We start from the raw sequence: 18,187 nt of genomic DNA on the forward strand, positions 1-18,187 counted from the left end.
TTTTCTAGTAAACTTGGTTAGAATTTGGATTCTTTCATTTGGGAAGAATCCTAGTTGAGGACGAGCGTCTTCGTTTCGAAATACTGTGCATGAGCTTTCGGCCAAGCATAGTTGGTTATTGGCGTTCGGTTATAAACTTAAGTATATATATATATATATATATATATATATATATATATATATATATATATATATATATATATATATATATTTGTATATTTTTGTTTATTCTTAAAACATTACTCCAATAGTATCTTATTATATTTATCAAGCTTTCCAATATAAGTTTAGTAGTGCTCGGTCTTACACCAAGCGCTCATTCTCTTTCCTATAATATATCTTGATGAAAATAGCGTTCGTCCAAATTCAATAGAGTTCTCTCTCTACCGTGCTTGGTCATTGACTGACATTCGGTTTTCTTGATGCTAAACTCAAATAAGCTAAGTATTCATAAGCGTTCGGTTTCTTCAGGTGAGTTCTTCTAAGTATTATTCTTTGAATGTCTTGAAGTGTCTGCACCCATTGGTTCCGGCCTAGAGTCTTAGTACTTGGTATGGTCTTTTCGGTGTTCCGTTGGAGCTCTCAAGAGTCAGTTCATCTAATTGGCTTACTTTGAAATTAACGTTCGTTCCATTCGTTTCTTGCTATATCTATTGCACTCGGTTTCTTTCTCAACCTGATAGTAAACCTCCCGGCCTTAGTTTGTTCTGGAACGGGAGACCTATTGTAACATCCCGATTATATAATAATCAATATTATATAATAAGGACGTTAACATCCAAATATAGAGAACAGTCGGAATTTTGACGTGTAATTTAAGTGCGAAATTACAGTCATCCAAATAAAAGGAGTAAAAATTTAAACTTAAACAGTTGAAAGGATTAAATACTACAAGTGTTCAATCAGGAAACCCTAAGAAGACTATTCTGCAATATCAACAACCTCCAGCTCTTGCTCCAAGGGAATCTCCGCGACAACATCTGCTCCCATCCAAGTGGATGATCATCGCCAAAGAAACATACCCAAACAGCACACGACACAAAACAATGCAAGGGTGAGCTAGATATAAAAAGCATATTATACATATAGCACAGTTAACTCATGTTATCATACTTAGATTCGTATAAAAGAACAATTAGAGCATATTCATTAAACCACAATTTCACCCACTCATACAACATGCAAAAGTCATCCAAACATGGTAAATTGACATTACAAGACTTGTTACTTTATACCCCGACTCGTCCGGACTAGAATGATTACCGAGCTATGGCGGGTCTTGCACTCGTGGTGGCTTTATGGAACTTGAGCACTACCGCTCTGGCACTACCGCCTGGTGAAACTTTGGGCACTACCGCCCGGTGGAACTTTGGGCACTCCCGCCCGGCCACAATCACGAGGTTAATCCGTTATTACTCACCTTGAATCATATGGAAGCACCCAAGACTAGGACCTCCTGCCACTCCTCACCACATGGTTCAATCCTCTCTACATGAGAAGAAAGACCATTGGAGTTTCAGGATGACCCCCAAAACTGAGCTACCATGTAATCATTCTATACAACCCCAAAACACCACCATGTATCCTCTTCTTGAGGATCATGGAATTACGTCCATGAATTATACTGTTACTTTGAAACTTAACCACAATTATAAATAATCAGATACCACCATATTATCACAACCAATCCAACACATCTCATACATTCACATAAATCACGTCACAGACAATATTCCAAACATTGGTACACATAATTCAATTCAAGAGAAAATAAACTTAGAAGAATGCTAACTGGACGAGCACTATTCATCGGACACCAAAGAACGAACGGTACTGGACGAACGCCATTTTCCAAACAACAGGCCGAACGCTATTTGAACGAACGTCATCTAAACGATCTGGACGAACGCTGTCTGCCGAACGGTGTTGAACGAACGTTATTTACCAAGAGGTCGAACGCTGAGATTGAGTACGTTAGGTCGAACGCTATTTATATGAACGCTCGCTACTACGCAGGGACGCTCGCTGCCTGAGAACCAGCAATATCAAGACCGAACGCTCGCTGCTACAAAGGGACGAACGCTCAATAAGACGAACACTATCAGATCACTACGAATACTGTTGGGACGAGTGTACATACAGTCAAGACTATAGAACGAACGCAAATAGACTCAATGGGATGAGACCGAACACTCAAGATTGAATCCTAAAATACCAAATTGAGAACGAACGCTTACATCACCATTCACATATAACACCGAACGCCCAATACCCAAACTTAAAACTATCCAATTAAGACCGAACGCTCGTTACCACCTATAGACGTTTGCTACCTAAGAACAGTCAACATCAAGACCGAACAATACTAATATGAACGATCGCTATGGCACAGAACGCTATCAGATGGAATACTGTTTGGACGAACGTACATATGGTTCAATAATAAGAGTACGAATACTGGTTTTGGACAAACGCATGATCAATTACTAAGAGACCTAATACTGTTTGACGAACGTTCATAAATTTCAAATACTATTTTGACGAACGTGCACAATATTAACTTTTGCCCACGGACGAACGTACATATTCATATTCGTACATGATAATACAAAACCGAACGTTTATTATATATCAGACTTATTCCGTTAGACGTACGCGAACGCTCGATACCGTTTAACCAAAAACCGAACGCTCATACTATTTGGCCGACCACTAATTGGTCGAGCCATTTGGGCCGAACGCGCGATTCTGCAGAATTCTGCAGAATCGAACTGAGATTTTCCAGAACCCAGAAAACTTCATTTCTCACCCTCAAAATTTTCAGATTTGCTTCAAAGACAGTAAAACTCAACAATCAAACGATATATCTAACTCCCCTTACCTCTTGAAGACTTCCTTTGATCTTGAAATGCAGAGTCTTGATCTCCTTCCAAATCTACAAGCTCTCCACTTCACCCTCCCACAGATGTTTTTGCAGCAACCAATTTAATCTGCCGAACCCCAGCCCCCTTGAATCCATAAGTTCTTTAAAAGGGAAGGAAGATCCTGCACTGGTGCCAGCTGGACGAACCTCAGTCGTCCTCCTTTCCATCCTCAGCGTCCAATCCACTTAAGAAGGTGATGATGGTGTTTCCTTGACGGCTGTAGCACTTCCAGGTGGTGAGACTCACCACTTAAGCCTGCTGCCCACTTAAAGCTTCTCCCCCACCTCTTCAACAACCGCCCACGTGAAGCCCTTCCCTACCATACCAATCATCAAAGGACGCCCCCACCACATCAATTATCAAAATACGCTTGGTCCATACACCATCCCCTTTTTAAAATAATAAAAATATTTAGGTCCTTACACCTCTAGGTCACACTCCAAGTGTTCGGTCTATTTAAAGGTGAAAGTTGAACGTTCGGTATTTGGTACCCTTAGTGATCCTTGTACAAATGGTTAAATTGAGATGATTGATAATAAAATATGAAGAGAATGTGAGATGGATGGAATGTTTTTGGATTATGGACGAGCGTTCCGGGGAGGAATGACTCATGAATGAATATTGGAATTGGTAAAGTATGAATGTGGGCATGCTAAGCTGGCGGTTCATCTTGATGTTCCGTGATTACTCGTCCTCACGTAGAGGATGGTAGGTCATGTGTGGGAACGACAGGAGGTTCTAGTCCTTATGGTTAATTTGGACAGATATGACTAACCTCGGGTGGCAGCTGTTGAGGGCATCCTAGTTACTACATCACCCGGGTGCACGAACGTTGTAGCTACACAGATTTCATACAGTCCAGACAGTCAGTCTAGTATTAGGCTTTGCATGAAACATATGATGAATTATCTTGTTTGGTTGATTGTGTGAAATGTATGTTTATATATAAATTAAATTATATAAGCTTACCCTGTGTTTCCTGTCTTGTCTATTTTGTACGTTCGTCTTTGTCATTGCAATGATCATCCGTGTGGATGTGAGTAGAAGGAGACGAGCTGTTGGAAGAGGCGCTGGAGGAAGAAAACCCAGTCGAGGTAAAAGTTAAGACCGAAAAGTAGAACGTTCGGTCAGTAGTTTAGTTTGATAGTAAGGTGGTCGTTCGATCACCTTCTCCTTTTATTTTGTATGACCGTTCAGTGTTGACTTTTTGTAAACCGTTCGGTCAGACTTGCTTATCTTGTACAGTTTAAGTTTGTAGCTCTTTCTGTAAGGTCGTTCGGCCAGAAGCGTACGTTCTCTTTTAATGTAAGACTGAGTTGTAATATTACTAAATGTGATTATTCTATTATATAGTTTTATACTGTATTTTTGAGATGTTACAAAAATAAAAATAAAAATGATTTAAACACAAATAAAAATGTTTATTCTAAATTTATTAAACTGTCAAAAATTAATTAAATCTTTTTATAATGCATATTTACATGCATACAAATATTTCGAAAAAAATGTTTATTTTAACTACGACATTTCCAAATATTTGAGTATGAAAAAAAACAATTTCATATTACGTTTAAGTTTTAATAAAATTATTTATATTTAGTGTTTAATAATTTAATTATTAGAAAGGTAACAGAAAAGAAAAATAAAAATAGGAATGTGGGAAGAATCTCATCTTCCTTTTCACCGCTCCAATAAAGGTTAATTTGAGAAGAAAAATTTATCAGTTAAGAGTTTACTTAGAGGTCACAATGGGTTAGATCGGATACAGATAATATTTATTCGTAACTTGATTTGCATCAAAAAAAATTCATTTGTTATCTTACCTGTCTTGTTATCTGTCGGATACTCGTCTAAGAAATACATACATATATTTTAAAACTCATGTGTTTTGGTTTATGGAGTCAAGGTTAAGTTTTCTTCTATAAAAGGTTTTAAATTTCCAAGCTTAGGTCAAAGTTTAGTCTTCAATCTTCTCTTTGTCGCTCGATCTGATCGATGTACTACCTGCATAAAACACTCCGATGCTAAAATCAGTGTTTGTCCAAATACTCTAACAATAAACGCGTCGTAAAAAGCAATCAACTTGTTGGATATCAAACTTGTATTTATAGAATTAGGACAAACTTCTTATTAGTGTTAGCTTAATTACGGTATAAATAGTAATATCTAATTTAGAGTTGATGTAATTATTCTTAACACTATATTATAAACTATAGAAAGAAGAAGAAAAATAAAGAGATAATGAAAACTAACTTTTTATGTTATTACTAAGAGAAAAAGTTTTATTTATAAATATAAAATGCAATTCAAAATATACAACTCAAATATTATAAATAATTAATTAATACAAATAGTTATATATTTAAATTTCATAAAGAGATAACCTCATCTTATTAATGATAACAGATTAATTAATCATACGAATGACCGTATACATTTATAACAGTTTTATTTTAAACTTAATTATTTTTGGTTTAGTTTATTGAACATTGTTTTTCATCTTAATTATTTAATAATTTTTTAAATAAATATTTAATTGAACTTATTATCTAGAAGTATCCATTGTCTAATATTAAAAAATGAAATATCTGGGTTTACCGTGTGAACTGGCAGATCAATTGAAATTGGCAAAGTGAAGTGATTATTATAATAAATAACGATAAGCTTTTGAGGTAATTAACTTTTATTAGGGTATTCGCTAAAGTGGACCTAATTAAAAACCACTAAGCAGGTATTAGTGGTGCTTGTACACCTGTACAGGTCACTAAAGTTGTGCTTCACATTTTAGGGTAAAATAATTTTTAATTTAGAGACGTGTTTGGAATAGGTAATTATTTCATTGTTTCAAGACAAGTGTTAGGGTGATGAATCATAATTATTAATGGCTACATTATTTTTGTTTCTATATTATATATTTTTCACGATGTTCTATTACTTTTTTCATTGTCATCCTTATATCTGAGTGCATTAGCGGTCAACATTCCCTAATGTTATTACATATCTCAAATATAATTATAATAATAAAACTTTATATATCTAAAAGATTATATCAATAATAATATTGTTTTGGTTTGTGAGATTTAGGTTATCGCTTTTTCAAATTTAGTTTGTTTAGCTCCTTATCTTGGTTATTATTTATTTTTATTCTATTTAATCGTATTGGAAGATTATATACAACCATGTCAAAATTTGATAGTCTTAACAATAAATGCATATTAAATATAGTCAACTTATCACAGTACATCAAATATGTATTTATAGCTTTCAGAATACGTTTTAGATTAACACTCATCTAATTACGACTCAACTGGTAATGATTGTGTTTTGACTTAAGTTAATCAACATCAATCTTAATTGTTGTTTAAAGTCGACCGCTTGGTGTGCATTTTCTGACCGACCTATTTATGGGGTATTGCTAACTGGTTGGACCATCTGGTCCTAGGTTGACCAGACGATCATATAGTACAAATGTTTTTCAAAATACAATATACATAACCAGATCTTCTTAACACTATACTACTACACCATCCTCGTCCTATACTGGATCAATAGCTACATCCTCACATGTTCATACCATTAAAGTGGTAATTACAAATAAAGAGAATACATAGACAAAAACAAACACAAAAAAACAAGATAAACTAATTTACAAAAAAAAAACAATCATACAATATAGAAATATTAACACATGTAAATCATTCATATAAAAAACCCTAACACATACAAATACTTATACTAAACTCAACCGTCCGAATAAATGTATTGATATCATACACTTATGGTGGTGGAACCGCTCGTCCATCCAAGCTACTACACAAGGTTAGTTCGTCAACCATCTTTTGACCAAGGTAAAACACCTAGATTAGGACCTCGTCCTTTCACTACATATCATTCCCTGCTCTACTTGAGATTAGATGGTTATTAGAGTGACATGATAACTTCCAATATTGAATCCACATATCAATACATATAGAATCTCCCGTTGAGATCCATGGAATTACGCCAACACGCATCATAATTTCATACACGAATAAACACCATATACGCTTAGACAAACATAAAGTACATTGCAAATTCATTTCAAACAACCATGGAATAAGAAAACTCAAACATGTATATACTGACACTCAGAAGTGGTAATGATAATTTAAATTTAGCTTTAATAAAATAAATATGAATTAATATATAAAGATGATTAATGATAAAGTAATTAATTTATAAAATTGAAAATAAAATTTAGCATTTATTAATTATAGTAACAATAATAATTTAAGTTAATAATATAAGCAATTGAAATTATACTAATCGTAATAATTTTAATTAATAATTATAAACGAAGCTGAATCTTAATAATTATTGAATTAAGATTAACATCCTATTGGAAACAATAAAGAATGAGACATATCTTGTAAGGGCCTGTAAAATTAATAAAGAGGCCTTTGGGCCTTATGTGGGGCAGTCAGGCCCATCAGATCAAAGACACATGACTTTAGCAGGGGTCTTTTTCCTAAGTCATCTTTCCACTATGTCAACTTTTTCCTTTTCTCTTTAAAAACTCATTTTCTAAATATTGCTCTGCCTTCTCTCTAAAATACCACCATGTTGAACCGTTCAATTTTTGAATAGGTGGTGCTCAAACGTTCACCGTGTCAAGGGCTCTGTAACGGACCGAACGGGTTCTTGTTCCAACCGGTAAGTCACTTTCTCCTTTTCTCCACCGTTTAGGGCATTGCTATTTTACTAAATGCATGCCACTACTTTGAATTTTGCTGTGAGGAGCACTATTTAAATCATCCCTGTCAAGTAAACTGTGAAGTTTTCCAGGTAAGGGGAGCTAATTATTTTTGTATGAATTTATTTTATACAAATATATGCAGGTTGAATGTTGAACTGGTGTGTTCTTGTGAAGCTGTTCTATGATGTTAATTTTTATTTGATAATTATAACTGAGACGGTGGAATTGTGCTTAAATAATTTATGCTTTGGTGTTGAACTGGTACATGTGGCATGTTTGTAAGTGTCTCTGTTGAAATTAATTTGTTTTGGTTGAAATTGTTCTGGTTGGAGGGTTTAGAGTAAGGGCTATGTGATAGCATGTATATGGGCAGGTACTATTTAAGGTTACTGTGAGGAGAATGATGATATATATAATTGGGTATTTGATGTCTAGAACATTGTAGGACAGTTTTAATAACTTAGATAATTAAATCATAATTTGTCAAAAGCCTTTCTTTGTTGGTAGGATAGAGGGAACTTAAAAACCTGGCACATCCCTGATCATAGAGCAGCCCTGGCCTGGTCTAGTACGTTGTGACTAATCATATGTGCTAGTGCCGAAGGTGAGTCTGACGCGTTCAGACATCTTAACCCTCTCTGGTGACCAATTGGGGGAAAATAAGATCTCTACTATGATGAAAATTAGACAAGTAGTTTACCAAATAAGAACCATGATATATATATATATATATATATATATATATATATATATATATATATATATATATTATATTAACATATGAAACGTATGATATAAATTGTTATCATAAAATATATATATATATATATATATATATATATGTATATTATTAAATGTTATGAAAATATAAGTTAGGAAAGCATGAGATATATATTATATTAACATATGAAACGTATGATATAAATTGTTATCATTATATATATATATATATATATATGAACGTAAATTGGTGCATGGAGGGGATCTCACTCATTTTTCTTCTTCTGTTTGGATTGATTGATGTTGTTTGACTGCCAGGATGTATGTATGGTGTTGTTGAGTGGTTGTAAAGCATATGAATGTGAACTACAATGATGTAATTGAGTATGAAGTGGACATCTCAAGGTGAGATGATTGAAAGTGATGTGTGGGGTGTTGTTGTTGTTCTGTATAACTGTATGGAGCTTTGAACTGGTATGTTTATCCCTACACTCGAAGCATTGTTCATGCTCAAATAGAGGAGAGCCATGTAAGTGGTGAGAGTAGAGGGAGGTTCTCGTCTATAGTCTTAGAGTTTAGACATAGACAGATGGAGAATTTACCTTGCATAGTGTTGGGGAGTGCCAGCTGAACTACGCAAGTGCAAAGACGACCAATAGTTCGAAAGTTATACCAATCCGGATGAGTCCTGTGAGTGTTTGAGTCATGGTTTAAAGTGGTATGCCTTGATTGTTCTTTATATGTAGCTAAGCACGATGATATTTATTGATTGAACTATATGATTACTGCTTGTTTATCTAGCTCACCCTTGCTTCTTTGTTGTGTGCTACTTGTGTATGTTTTTCTTTGCGATGATCATCCACTTGGATGGGAGCAGATGTTGTTGAGGAGGTTCCCTTGGAGCAAGAGTTGGAGGATGCTGATGATGCAATATAGTATTTTTAGGATTTCTAAATTTAAGTTGGTGTTATTTTGAAATACTCGAAACTGATTAAGTTTTAAGTTCTATCCTTTTGGAATGACTGTAATATCAGCTACTGAACTACTATTCATTCTCTTTATTGGAACGTGGACGCCTAAATTATATGATTGTGATTATTATATATTTGGGATGTCACATATCTCATGTTTTATATTTAGTAATTGATTTAATGTTATATAGTTAGTTTAAATTATTAATTTCTTGTTATATATTTAAATTATTTGTTTTCTGGTACTATAATAATGTAAATGAAATTTTTTAACATATGTAACTAATATACTAAATTGTAATAATATTTTTATTTTAAATATAATAAAAATAAATATGAATTGAGATATAAAAATGGTTAATGATAAGGTAACTAGTTTATAAAATTGAAAATAAAATTTACCATTTATTAATTGTAGTAACGATAATAATTTAAATTAATAATATAAGCAATTGAAAATTATACTAATCGTAATAGTTTCAATTAATAACTATTAATTGAAGCAAGCAATTGAAAATTATACTAATCGTAATAGCTTCAATTAATTATTAATTGAAGCATAACCTTAACAATTACTGAATTAAGATTAATATTCTATGGAAACAAAAACAATAAAGAATGAGACACATGTTATGTCATGGTTTATGTTTAGTAATTGATTTAATATTGTATAGTTAGTCTAAATTACTAAATTTTCTGTTATGGATTTGAGCTATTTGATTTCAAGAGATGAGACTTTAATGTAAATAAAAACATAAAAAAAAAATACATAATTAACTAATAATTAAATTATAATAATATTTTTAATTTAACTTTACCAAAAATATATATGAATTAAGATATAAAAATTATTAATAATAAAGTAACGTACTTATAAATGGAAAATAAAATTTATGATTTATTAATTATAGTTAATAATACTAATTTAAATTAATAACATAAGCAAACAAAATTATAGTAATAGTAATGATTTCAATTAATAATTATTAATTAGCATAATCTTAAAAATTACTGAATTATAATTAATATTCCATTGGAAACAATAAAGAATGAGTCAGGTTTATGGATTTTTAAACAATTAGTGTTGGTTTCTCATTAAAGAATAATTAAATTTTAATATTCATGAGGTTAAGTTATTTTTGTTAAGAGTGGTAACGTGGGCTGGTTCGGCCTCTTTAGGTCTGTTTTGTTTTGAAAATGTAGGTTTAATGGTTTGTTCTATCCGCATACAGGTTCTGTTTGAGTCTGCTTGTTGGCCTGCAATTTTTTTTTAAATATTTTGTCTTAAAGCCTCCAATAATATCTTACTGAATTTTATTAAACAGAAACTTTAGAAAGTTGGATGATGATAAATTAATAATTCACCATTTTCATTGTATTCTTAATTTGATATGCATAATAATGTCTTTTTCATTCATTAAAAAATTTGTAACGAGTCTATGCAGAAGTCTAGAAGAAAAATAATCAGTGTACACAAATGCAAGAAATACTTTTATTTTTTTTATGCATGAATTTTTTTATGCGGGTTGATTAAAAATAATCATGATGTTACACATTAATAAATTTTAACTTTGTTTTTCCCTAGTGTTTCGCTACTTCGTTATATCAAACATAAAAGAAATATTGTTGTTTGATATTCTTTATAATCAACCTTATAAAGTTTCTCATTTTGCAGATATTTTTTGTTTATTTCCTAAACCAAGATAGATTTCTAAATATTTTAACAAAGTTCATTTTGTAACAAACTATACAATAGAAAATGTGAATATAGCAAGTTTTGTTCCGATTTGAAGTACATTGAGATGCATTTGAAATATTTTTCATTTTGAGTTATGAAACCTTTTCACAATTTTATGTTTTAAAAAAACGAGAGTTCATCTTCTATATTTGAGATATTTTACACTCTGAAATTTAAAAATTATTTACAATTTTGTACTAAAAGACGTTTTTGAGAATCGTAGGAAAATGATGTATTTAATTTGCCTTAATTTCAACTCAAAATGTGAGACTTTTGGATAAACGGATTAACTCTTTATCCTGTGTTGGTTAAACTTTCATATTTTATGAACTTTTTATTCTCCTTTTTCATTTTAATTTTGTTTTTATCTTTCACCAAACTCATTGTAAGGGATCAAAGTTCATATATGACTATGTGAATACGGTAATTAATATATTTTCATATTTGCTATATAAGGAACTTTGTAAAGTAATTTGGACATTGATAATAACATCACGTTTTAGTGGGATATGTTAAGGAAAGGAAAAATATATATTTTCATGAAATGAAAACGCGAGTAGTTATTTTCTTATAACTATTTTTTGTTCTAATACTTTTAAATTTTAAAGTATTAAAAGTTAAACAAATGCTAAGAATAATACTTCTGGTTATTTTTTTGCATTGTGTTTCTATTTAGGCAACCTAATACCTTCAGAACTATACCATATACATATAGGATCAAATATTAATTGCACTTGTTTTGTCCTCTCTGTCTTTCTGTTAAAATAGATTATACATTATACATTAAAAATTATTTAAGTTGTTGATTCAAAAGAATTATTTTGATGAGATATGTTAGGGGTAGAAAAATAACAGGTGATAGAAATTAACTGTACACATGTAAATAGGTTGTTGTTCGAAGTTAGGCAAATTTAAAGTATAAATTATTGATCTAGGTAAAAAAAAATTGGAAATACGAAAATAGGCAAGTTGTGAGGACGCAAACAGCTTCAAATGAAAAAATCGTGCCCCTGCACGACTTCAACCTGACACAGTGGTTAGAAGTGAAGTCGTGCATTCCAAAAACGATTTTAGGGCATTGTAATCAATTACCACGCTTTTTTCATAAAAAAATTATAAAAAAATTGAAGTTGTAGGGATTGACGACTTCTCTTGTTGAAGTCGTGCACCCCCACACATTTTTATTTTTTTATTTTTTTATTAATTAAAATCATTTATAATTTGTAAATAATTTTTAAAATGTATTTAAAATAATTAAAATTATATCTAATTAATAATTAAAGTTTTTTAATATTATTAAATAAATAAATTTCATTACTTTAATTATTTTTGAAATTAAATTAATTTTTTTACAAAATAATTTCAATTAAATAATTTATAACTATAATTATTTTAATTATGAAATTAAAAATTAAAAAAAAAGTATTTCATTATAATTTATTTTTTTGAATTTTTATTACTATAGTATATTTTTTTACAAATTATAATTAATTAAAATCAATTTTTTCATTATAAAATATTTAAATTAATAAAAATATTAAATATAAATTATTTAAATTAATAAAAATATTAAATAATTAAAATTGTAGGGATTGACGAGTTCTTGTCTTGAAGCTGTGCACTCCATATACACTTTCACTTTTTCAATTTTTTTATTATTTAAAATTTTTAAATAATGTTTTTAAATGTATTTAAAATAATTAAAATTACATCCAATTAATAATTAAAGTTTATTAATATTATTAAATAAATAAACTTCATGGTTTTAATTATTTTTGTAATTAAATTAATTTTTTTATAAAATGATTTCAATTAAATAATTTCTAAGCAAAATTATTGTAATTACATAAATGCATAAATTTATTTTATTTCATTATAATAAATTAATTATAACAATTTTTTTTATAATAAATATTTATTTCATTAAATTTATTATACTAAAAAATAATTTATAATGAAATATAATTTTTTTTTGAATTTTTAATTACATAATTACAATAATTATAGTTATAAATTATTTAATTAAAATTATTTTATAAAAAAATTAATTTAATTACAAAAATAATTAAAATCATGAAGTTTATTTATTTAATAATATTAAAAAACTTTAACTATTAATTATATATAATTTAAAATATTTTATATACATTTAAATACATTATTTTAAAATTATGAATCATTTTAAATAATAAAAAAAATTAAAAAACTGAAAGTGTGTTGGATGCACCACTTCAAGACAAGAAGTCCTCAACCCCTACAATTTTAATTATTTTATATTTTTATTAATTTAAATAGTTTATATTTAATACTTTTATTAACTTAAATAGTTTATAATGAAAAAATTGTTATTAATTAATTATAATTTGTAAAAAAATATACTATAATAATAAAATTCAAAAAAATAAATTATAATGAAATAAAATTTATTTTAATTTTTAATTACATTATTACAATAATTATAGTTATAAATTATTTAATTGAAATTATTCTATAAAAAATTTAATTCAATTAAAAAAATAATTAAAATCATGAAATTTATTTGTTTAATAATATTAAAAAACTTTAATTATTAATTAGATATAATTTTAATTATTTTAAATGCATTTAAAAATATTATTTACAAATTATAAATTATTTTAATTAATAAAAATAATTAAAAAATAAAAAAGTAAAAATGTGTGGGGGGTGCACAGAGAAGTCGTCAACCCCCTATAATTTCAGCTTTTTTATAAAAAGGAGTGTGATAATTGATTACAAGGTCTGATAATTCATTATCATGTCCTAAAATCACTTTTGGGATGCACGACTTCATTTCTGACCACTGCGTCAGGATCGTGCAGCACAACTTTTTCATTTAAAGTCGTCTGGTTTATTTTAATAATTCAAATTTTTTTTGCCTAAATTAATAATATATATTTCAAATTTATCTAATTTAGTAAAAAAAACATGTAAATATATAAAATGTAAGATGAACTTTTCTAGTAATCAATTACTATTTATTATTCATAAAATTTATTAAATATAGAAGCAACAGAGAGCACAATCACAAGCCTTATGCATCTCTCACAAAACAAGACCAAGTAAAAAAAAGGACTCATGGCTCTTATTTATAAGCAATAGTTAATTAAGTTTCTCACATCTTTCTTCTTAAAAGAACACACAAATGTATACTCATGGCTCTCTAGATACACAAAACCCCAAAAATTATTTGATGATCCGAAACTACATTATCTAAACTAATCTCTATACGATGCATAGTAATGTATATATATCGTTCATTTCTTTTATAAATAAAAAACAAGTTTAGTATGGATCATATAAAGATGATAAACATTTTTAAGGATTATGTAGTTTGGAAGGATCAAATAATTTCAACCTCAGTACGTATAATGTATGTTTCTTAGGCGCTATTAATGTTGTTGAACTGGTCGCACCTGGACCTGACTTCTCCTTGCTTGCCAGTTTTCACTTGAAAGACAGAAAGCTTCTCCATTGCTTTTACAAAGTCGTTGAAGAAAGCTTGCTGATCTTTTGCGTACAGTTCCACATATGGCTTGGTTCTAGGGTCCACACCGAGCAAGGAGTCAGAGGTCAAGAGCCCCAATCCATTCATCACATTCTGAAAATAAGCATTGTCGAACCTCCCTGGTGTCCTCATATCATTGAATGCAGCCATGGAAGGGTCACTGGTGTAGTTATGGCACACTGACCTCAACCCTTCAACCAGTTTAGGGTGCATGGTGGGATCGGCATCGGAGGTTTTGCTGAAGTTGTAGATCCTGCCGATGAACTCCTTGCAGTGAGTGAACCCTATGGTGTGTGCGCCGGTCATGGCCACCATCTCTTTCACCGTGAAACCCTTCTTGGTGAACTTCTCAATGATCTGGTCCATGGTCATGTTGGGCGTGGGAAGGTTTTCAACCACTTTTGCAGCGTCAGATTCCAAGCTGTCTTTTCTCCCCAACCTCACGGGATAGTAGGGTCCACCCACCATCTTAACAAGGTCTCTCGTGGCCTGTGCCACGATGTCAGAACACGAAACTATGCCAGGGCATGCAAGCTCGAGCGCGTTCTTGATCTTGACTATGACGTCGAAGGCATCGCCGGAGAGAGAGAGGTTGAGGTCGGCATCACGCTCTGCATGGGGGTTGTAGGCGTTGGAAGAGACGAGGATGGAGGCGTCGCAGCCGTCGGTTATGCAGTCATGGAAGAAGAGGCGAAGAATACCGGGTGCTGTGGCGGGGCTTGTACTTTGTTTGGTGTAGATGTTTTCCATTACGATTTTTGAAAAGTCTGGACATGTTTCTTTGTAGTAATCAACGTTGAGTTTTGCATAGGAGAATGGGAGGGAGAGGAAGAGAAGGAAGAGAATTGGAAAAGCCATGGTGGGTGGGAGAAGAAAAAGATTAAGAAGGTTTTTTTGCCAAGAGAAGGGTCAAGAACAAAAAGATGTGTTACTCTTTTCTTTCTTTCTTCCTCTCTTGGTTTGTTTCGAAGAGAAAAGAACGAGAGCCCCTTTGAGTTGAAGCCAGGGCTGAGGGGGAAGTTAATGGATTTGGGATAAAAGGGTGTGGGAGGGAGGGGTTTAAGGAGAATGTCTTCCACCATTTTTGACTTCTACTTTCCTTTCCATCTTTCCTTGGTTTCTATTTTTTTTCTATTTTTGCATGCCATCAACAACGTGTATTGCTTTACTATTATAGCAATGACATTTGTTTCTGGGCTGCTTTTGGCTTCTCTTTTACGGCTGAAACTTGGGTCTTTCACCGTGGAATGCGCTTGTCCTAACAAAACTATACTTTTTTAGAATCTGCTTCTTAAAAGCGATTCTAATATCTTCTGCCTTTCGTTCTCTTCCACCAACCTTTTCTTTTTGGCTTCCTTTGAAACGTAAATTCAGTGGTGTTAAATTACACATTCAATTTCTTTTCCCTTTTAAGAGAGTTGGGGAGAATGTGCCAACCTCTAGTTTCCAGAACCACCTCAAATTATTGTTTATTTATGTTGTTATTGGTGAATGTTTTAGAATAAAAGCATATTTAATAAATCATAATTTTTTATATATTTATTATGAAGTCGTATAAATTTCTGCAACTCTATCGTATAAATTGATCGATAGAATTTTTCATCTATTGAGTTATTAACAATACAGTCCAAATATCGTTTTTGCAGTAAATATATAAACTAATGATACTTAAATTAATTTTTCATGTAAAGGTTTCGATCAAATCATATTTATCAGTGAAGGCACGTTTCGTATTCTTAACTTTGAAATGAACATGATTTTTATTTATTAAATTATTAATATGGTATATACAATTTCATCGTGACAATTGAAAGCATAAGAGAAAGAGAGAAAGGAAAATATATTATTCTATGAGAAAAGATATAACAGAATGTTTAGATGATAAAAGCTACTGCAAAACACAAAGGACCACTCCTTAAATAGAGTTTAGAGAGTGTATGGCACATGCAACCTACGTCACCTAATAAAAATAGCTTAAATTAATATATGTTTTTAGAAAATTAGTTTTTTTTTACAAACCTAAATTTTTTACATTTATTTAACATTATCTTTTTTTACTTTTTACTCTGTTCTTTTTTGAAAAAATACAAAAATTTACATTTTTATGACAATCATACTTTTGTGTTCTGTGTTAAATGAATGGAAAATATATAACACAGCTCCAATCAAAAATCAACATCAATATCATCAATTATTTTACTATTAAAGTGGAAAACAAATGAATGAACAAAAAAAAACAACAAATTACAGTATCACGGGTTGCTGTGTGTAGGTGAGAGAGAGGATGAAGATGAGAAAAAAATAAATTGGATAAGTGAGGAAGTTGAATTAGGATTAGAGTGAGAGAGATGAAAGAGAAATAATTGAAAGGAATGAGTGATGAAAAAGAGGTGAAAAAGGGTTTGGAAGTTTAAATACCTTTCACTTTAAAACTTAGAATTCATAATATATCAGAGTATTTTTGTCTACTAAAAATCCGGTACATTTTACTAAACTGTAACAACTGAAAAAAGAGCAAACCTCTCTCTCTATATTATATATATATATATATATATATATATATATATATATATATATATATATATATATATATGAATCTTCGTTAAAAACAAAATCTCAATTAATTTTTTTTTTAAATTCAATCTAGTATTTTTATTAAATTGATATTAAAATAAATTGAAAGTGTTTAGTGTTAAAATATGATTACGATACATATTAAAATATAGGTTAAAATATGACATGTCAAAATAAAATGAGTTTCATGATAGAAAATGTTCTAAATTTTAACATCTGACAAATTAAATTTTGACACGTAACACTTTTAACTAATTAAAAAAAACTACATTAAATTTTTTAATAAAAATAGAAACCCAATGGAATAAAAAAGCAAATATAAAATCAAAACGAATTAAAAATTTAATTATAAAATTCAAATTACTAATTAAAGCTACAATAAAATGTTAAATAATTATTAAAAGACAAAAATACTATTAAACTTAAAAAATATATTTAAAAAAGTATAAATAATCAATTTTGTATCACAACAACTATTTTGTATTAATAAATTTGAGTTCTGTAACATCCCAAAAATACAGTATCAAAATCATATATAAGAGAATTATCATAATTAATAATATTCCAGATCAGTCTTACAAAATAAAGAACGTACGGTTGTGGTCGAACGGCCTTACAACATACTAAGAGTTAAAACAACACACTATATACAACTAGGCCGAACGGTTTACAACAAACCTATACCGAACGGTCGTACAAAAGAAATGGCCAAAAGATGACCGAACGGTCATACCAAGAAAAACAATAACTGACCGAACGATTCTACTGTTCGGCCTTAACTTCCACTTCGACCAGATTTTCTTCTAATGCCTCTTCCAGCAAATCTTCTCCTTCTGCTCACATCCATACGGATGATCATTGCAACAGAAAGACAACCAACGAACGTACAAAAGACAAGATAGGAGATAGGGTAAGCTTATGTAATTCAATTCAATCATCAACATGTACTTCACGCAATGCAATTAAACCAGATAATTTCATTCACTTTTACATGCAAAG

General features: G+C 30.4%; 1 protein-coding gene across 1 annotated transcript; it reads right to left on the reverse strand.

Moving 5' to 3' along the window:
- Positions 1 to 14,316: 14,316 nt before the first annotated feature.
- LOC108321963 (peroxidase 65) lies at positions 14,317 to 15,642 on the reverse strand. Its single transcript, XM_017553887.2, has one exon. It carries the CDS (start codon positions 15,470 to 15,472, stop codon positions 14,489 to 14,491), a length of 984 nt encoding a protein of 327 aa, XP_017409376.1. The 5' UTR covers positions 15,473 to 15,642; the 3' UTR covers positions 14,317 to 14,488.
- Between the last annotated feature and the right edge of the window lie 2,545 nt (positions 15,643 to 18,187).

This window comes from Vigna angularis, chromosome 3 (assembly GCF_016808095.1).
Source record: "Vigna angularis cultivar LongXiaoDou No.4 chromosome 3, ASM1680809v1, whole genome shotgun sequence".
NCBI classification, from domain to species: Eukaryota; Viridiplantae; Streptophyta; class Magnoliopsida; order Fabales; family Fabaceae; genus Vigna; species Vigna angularis.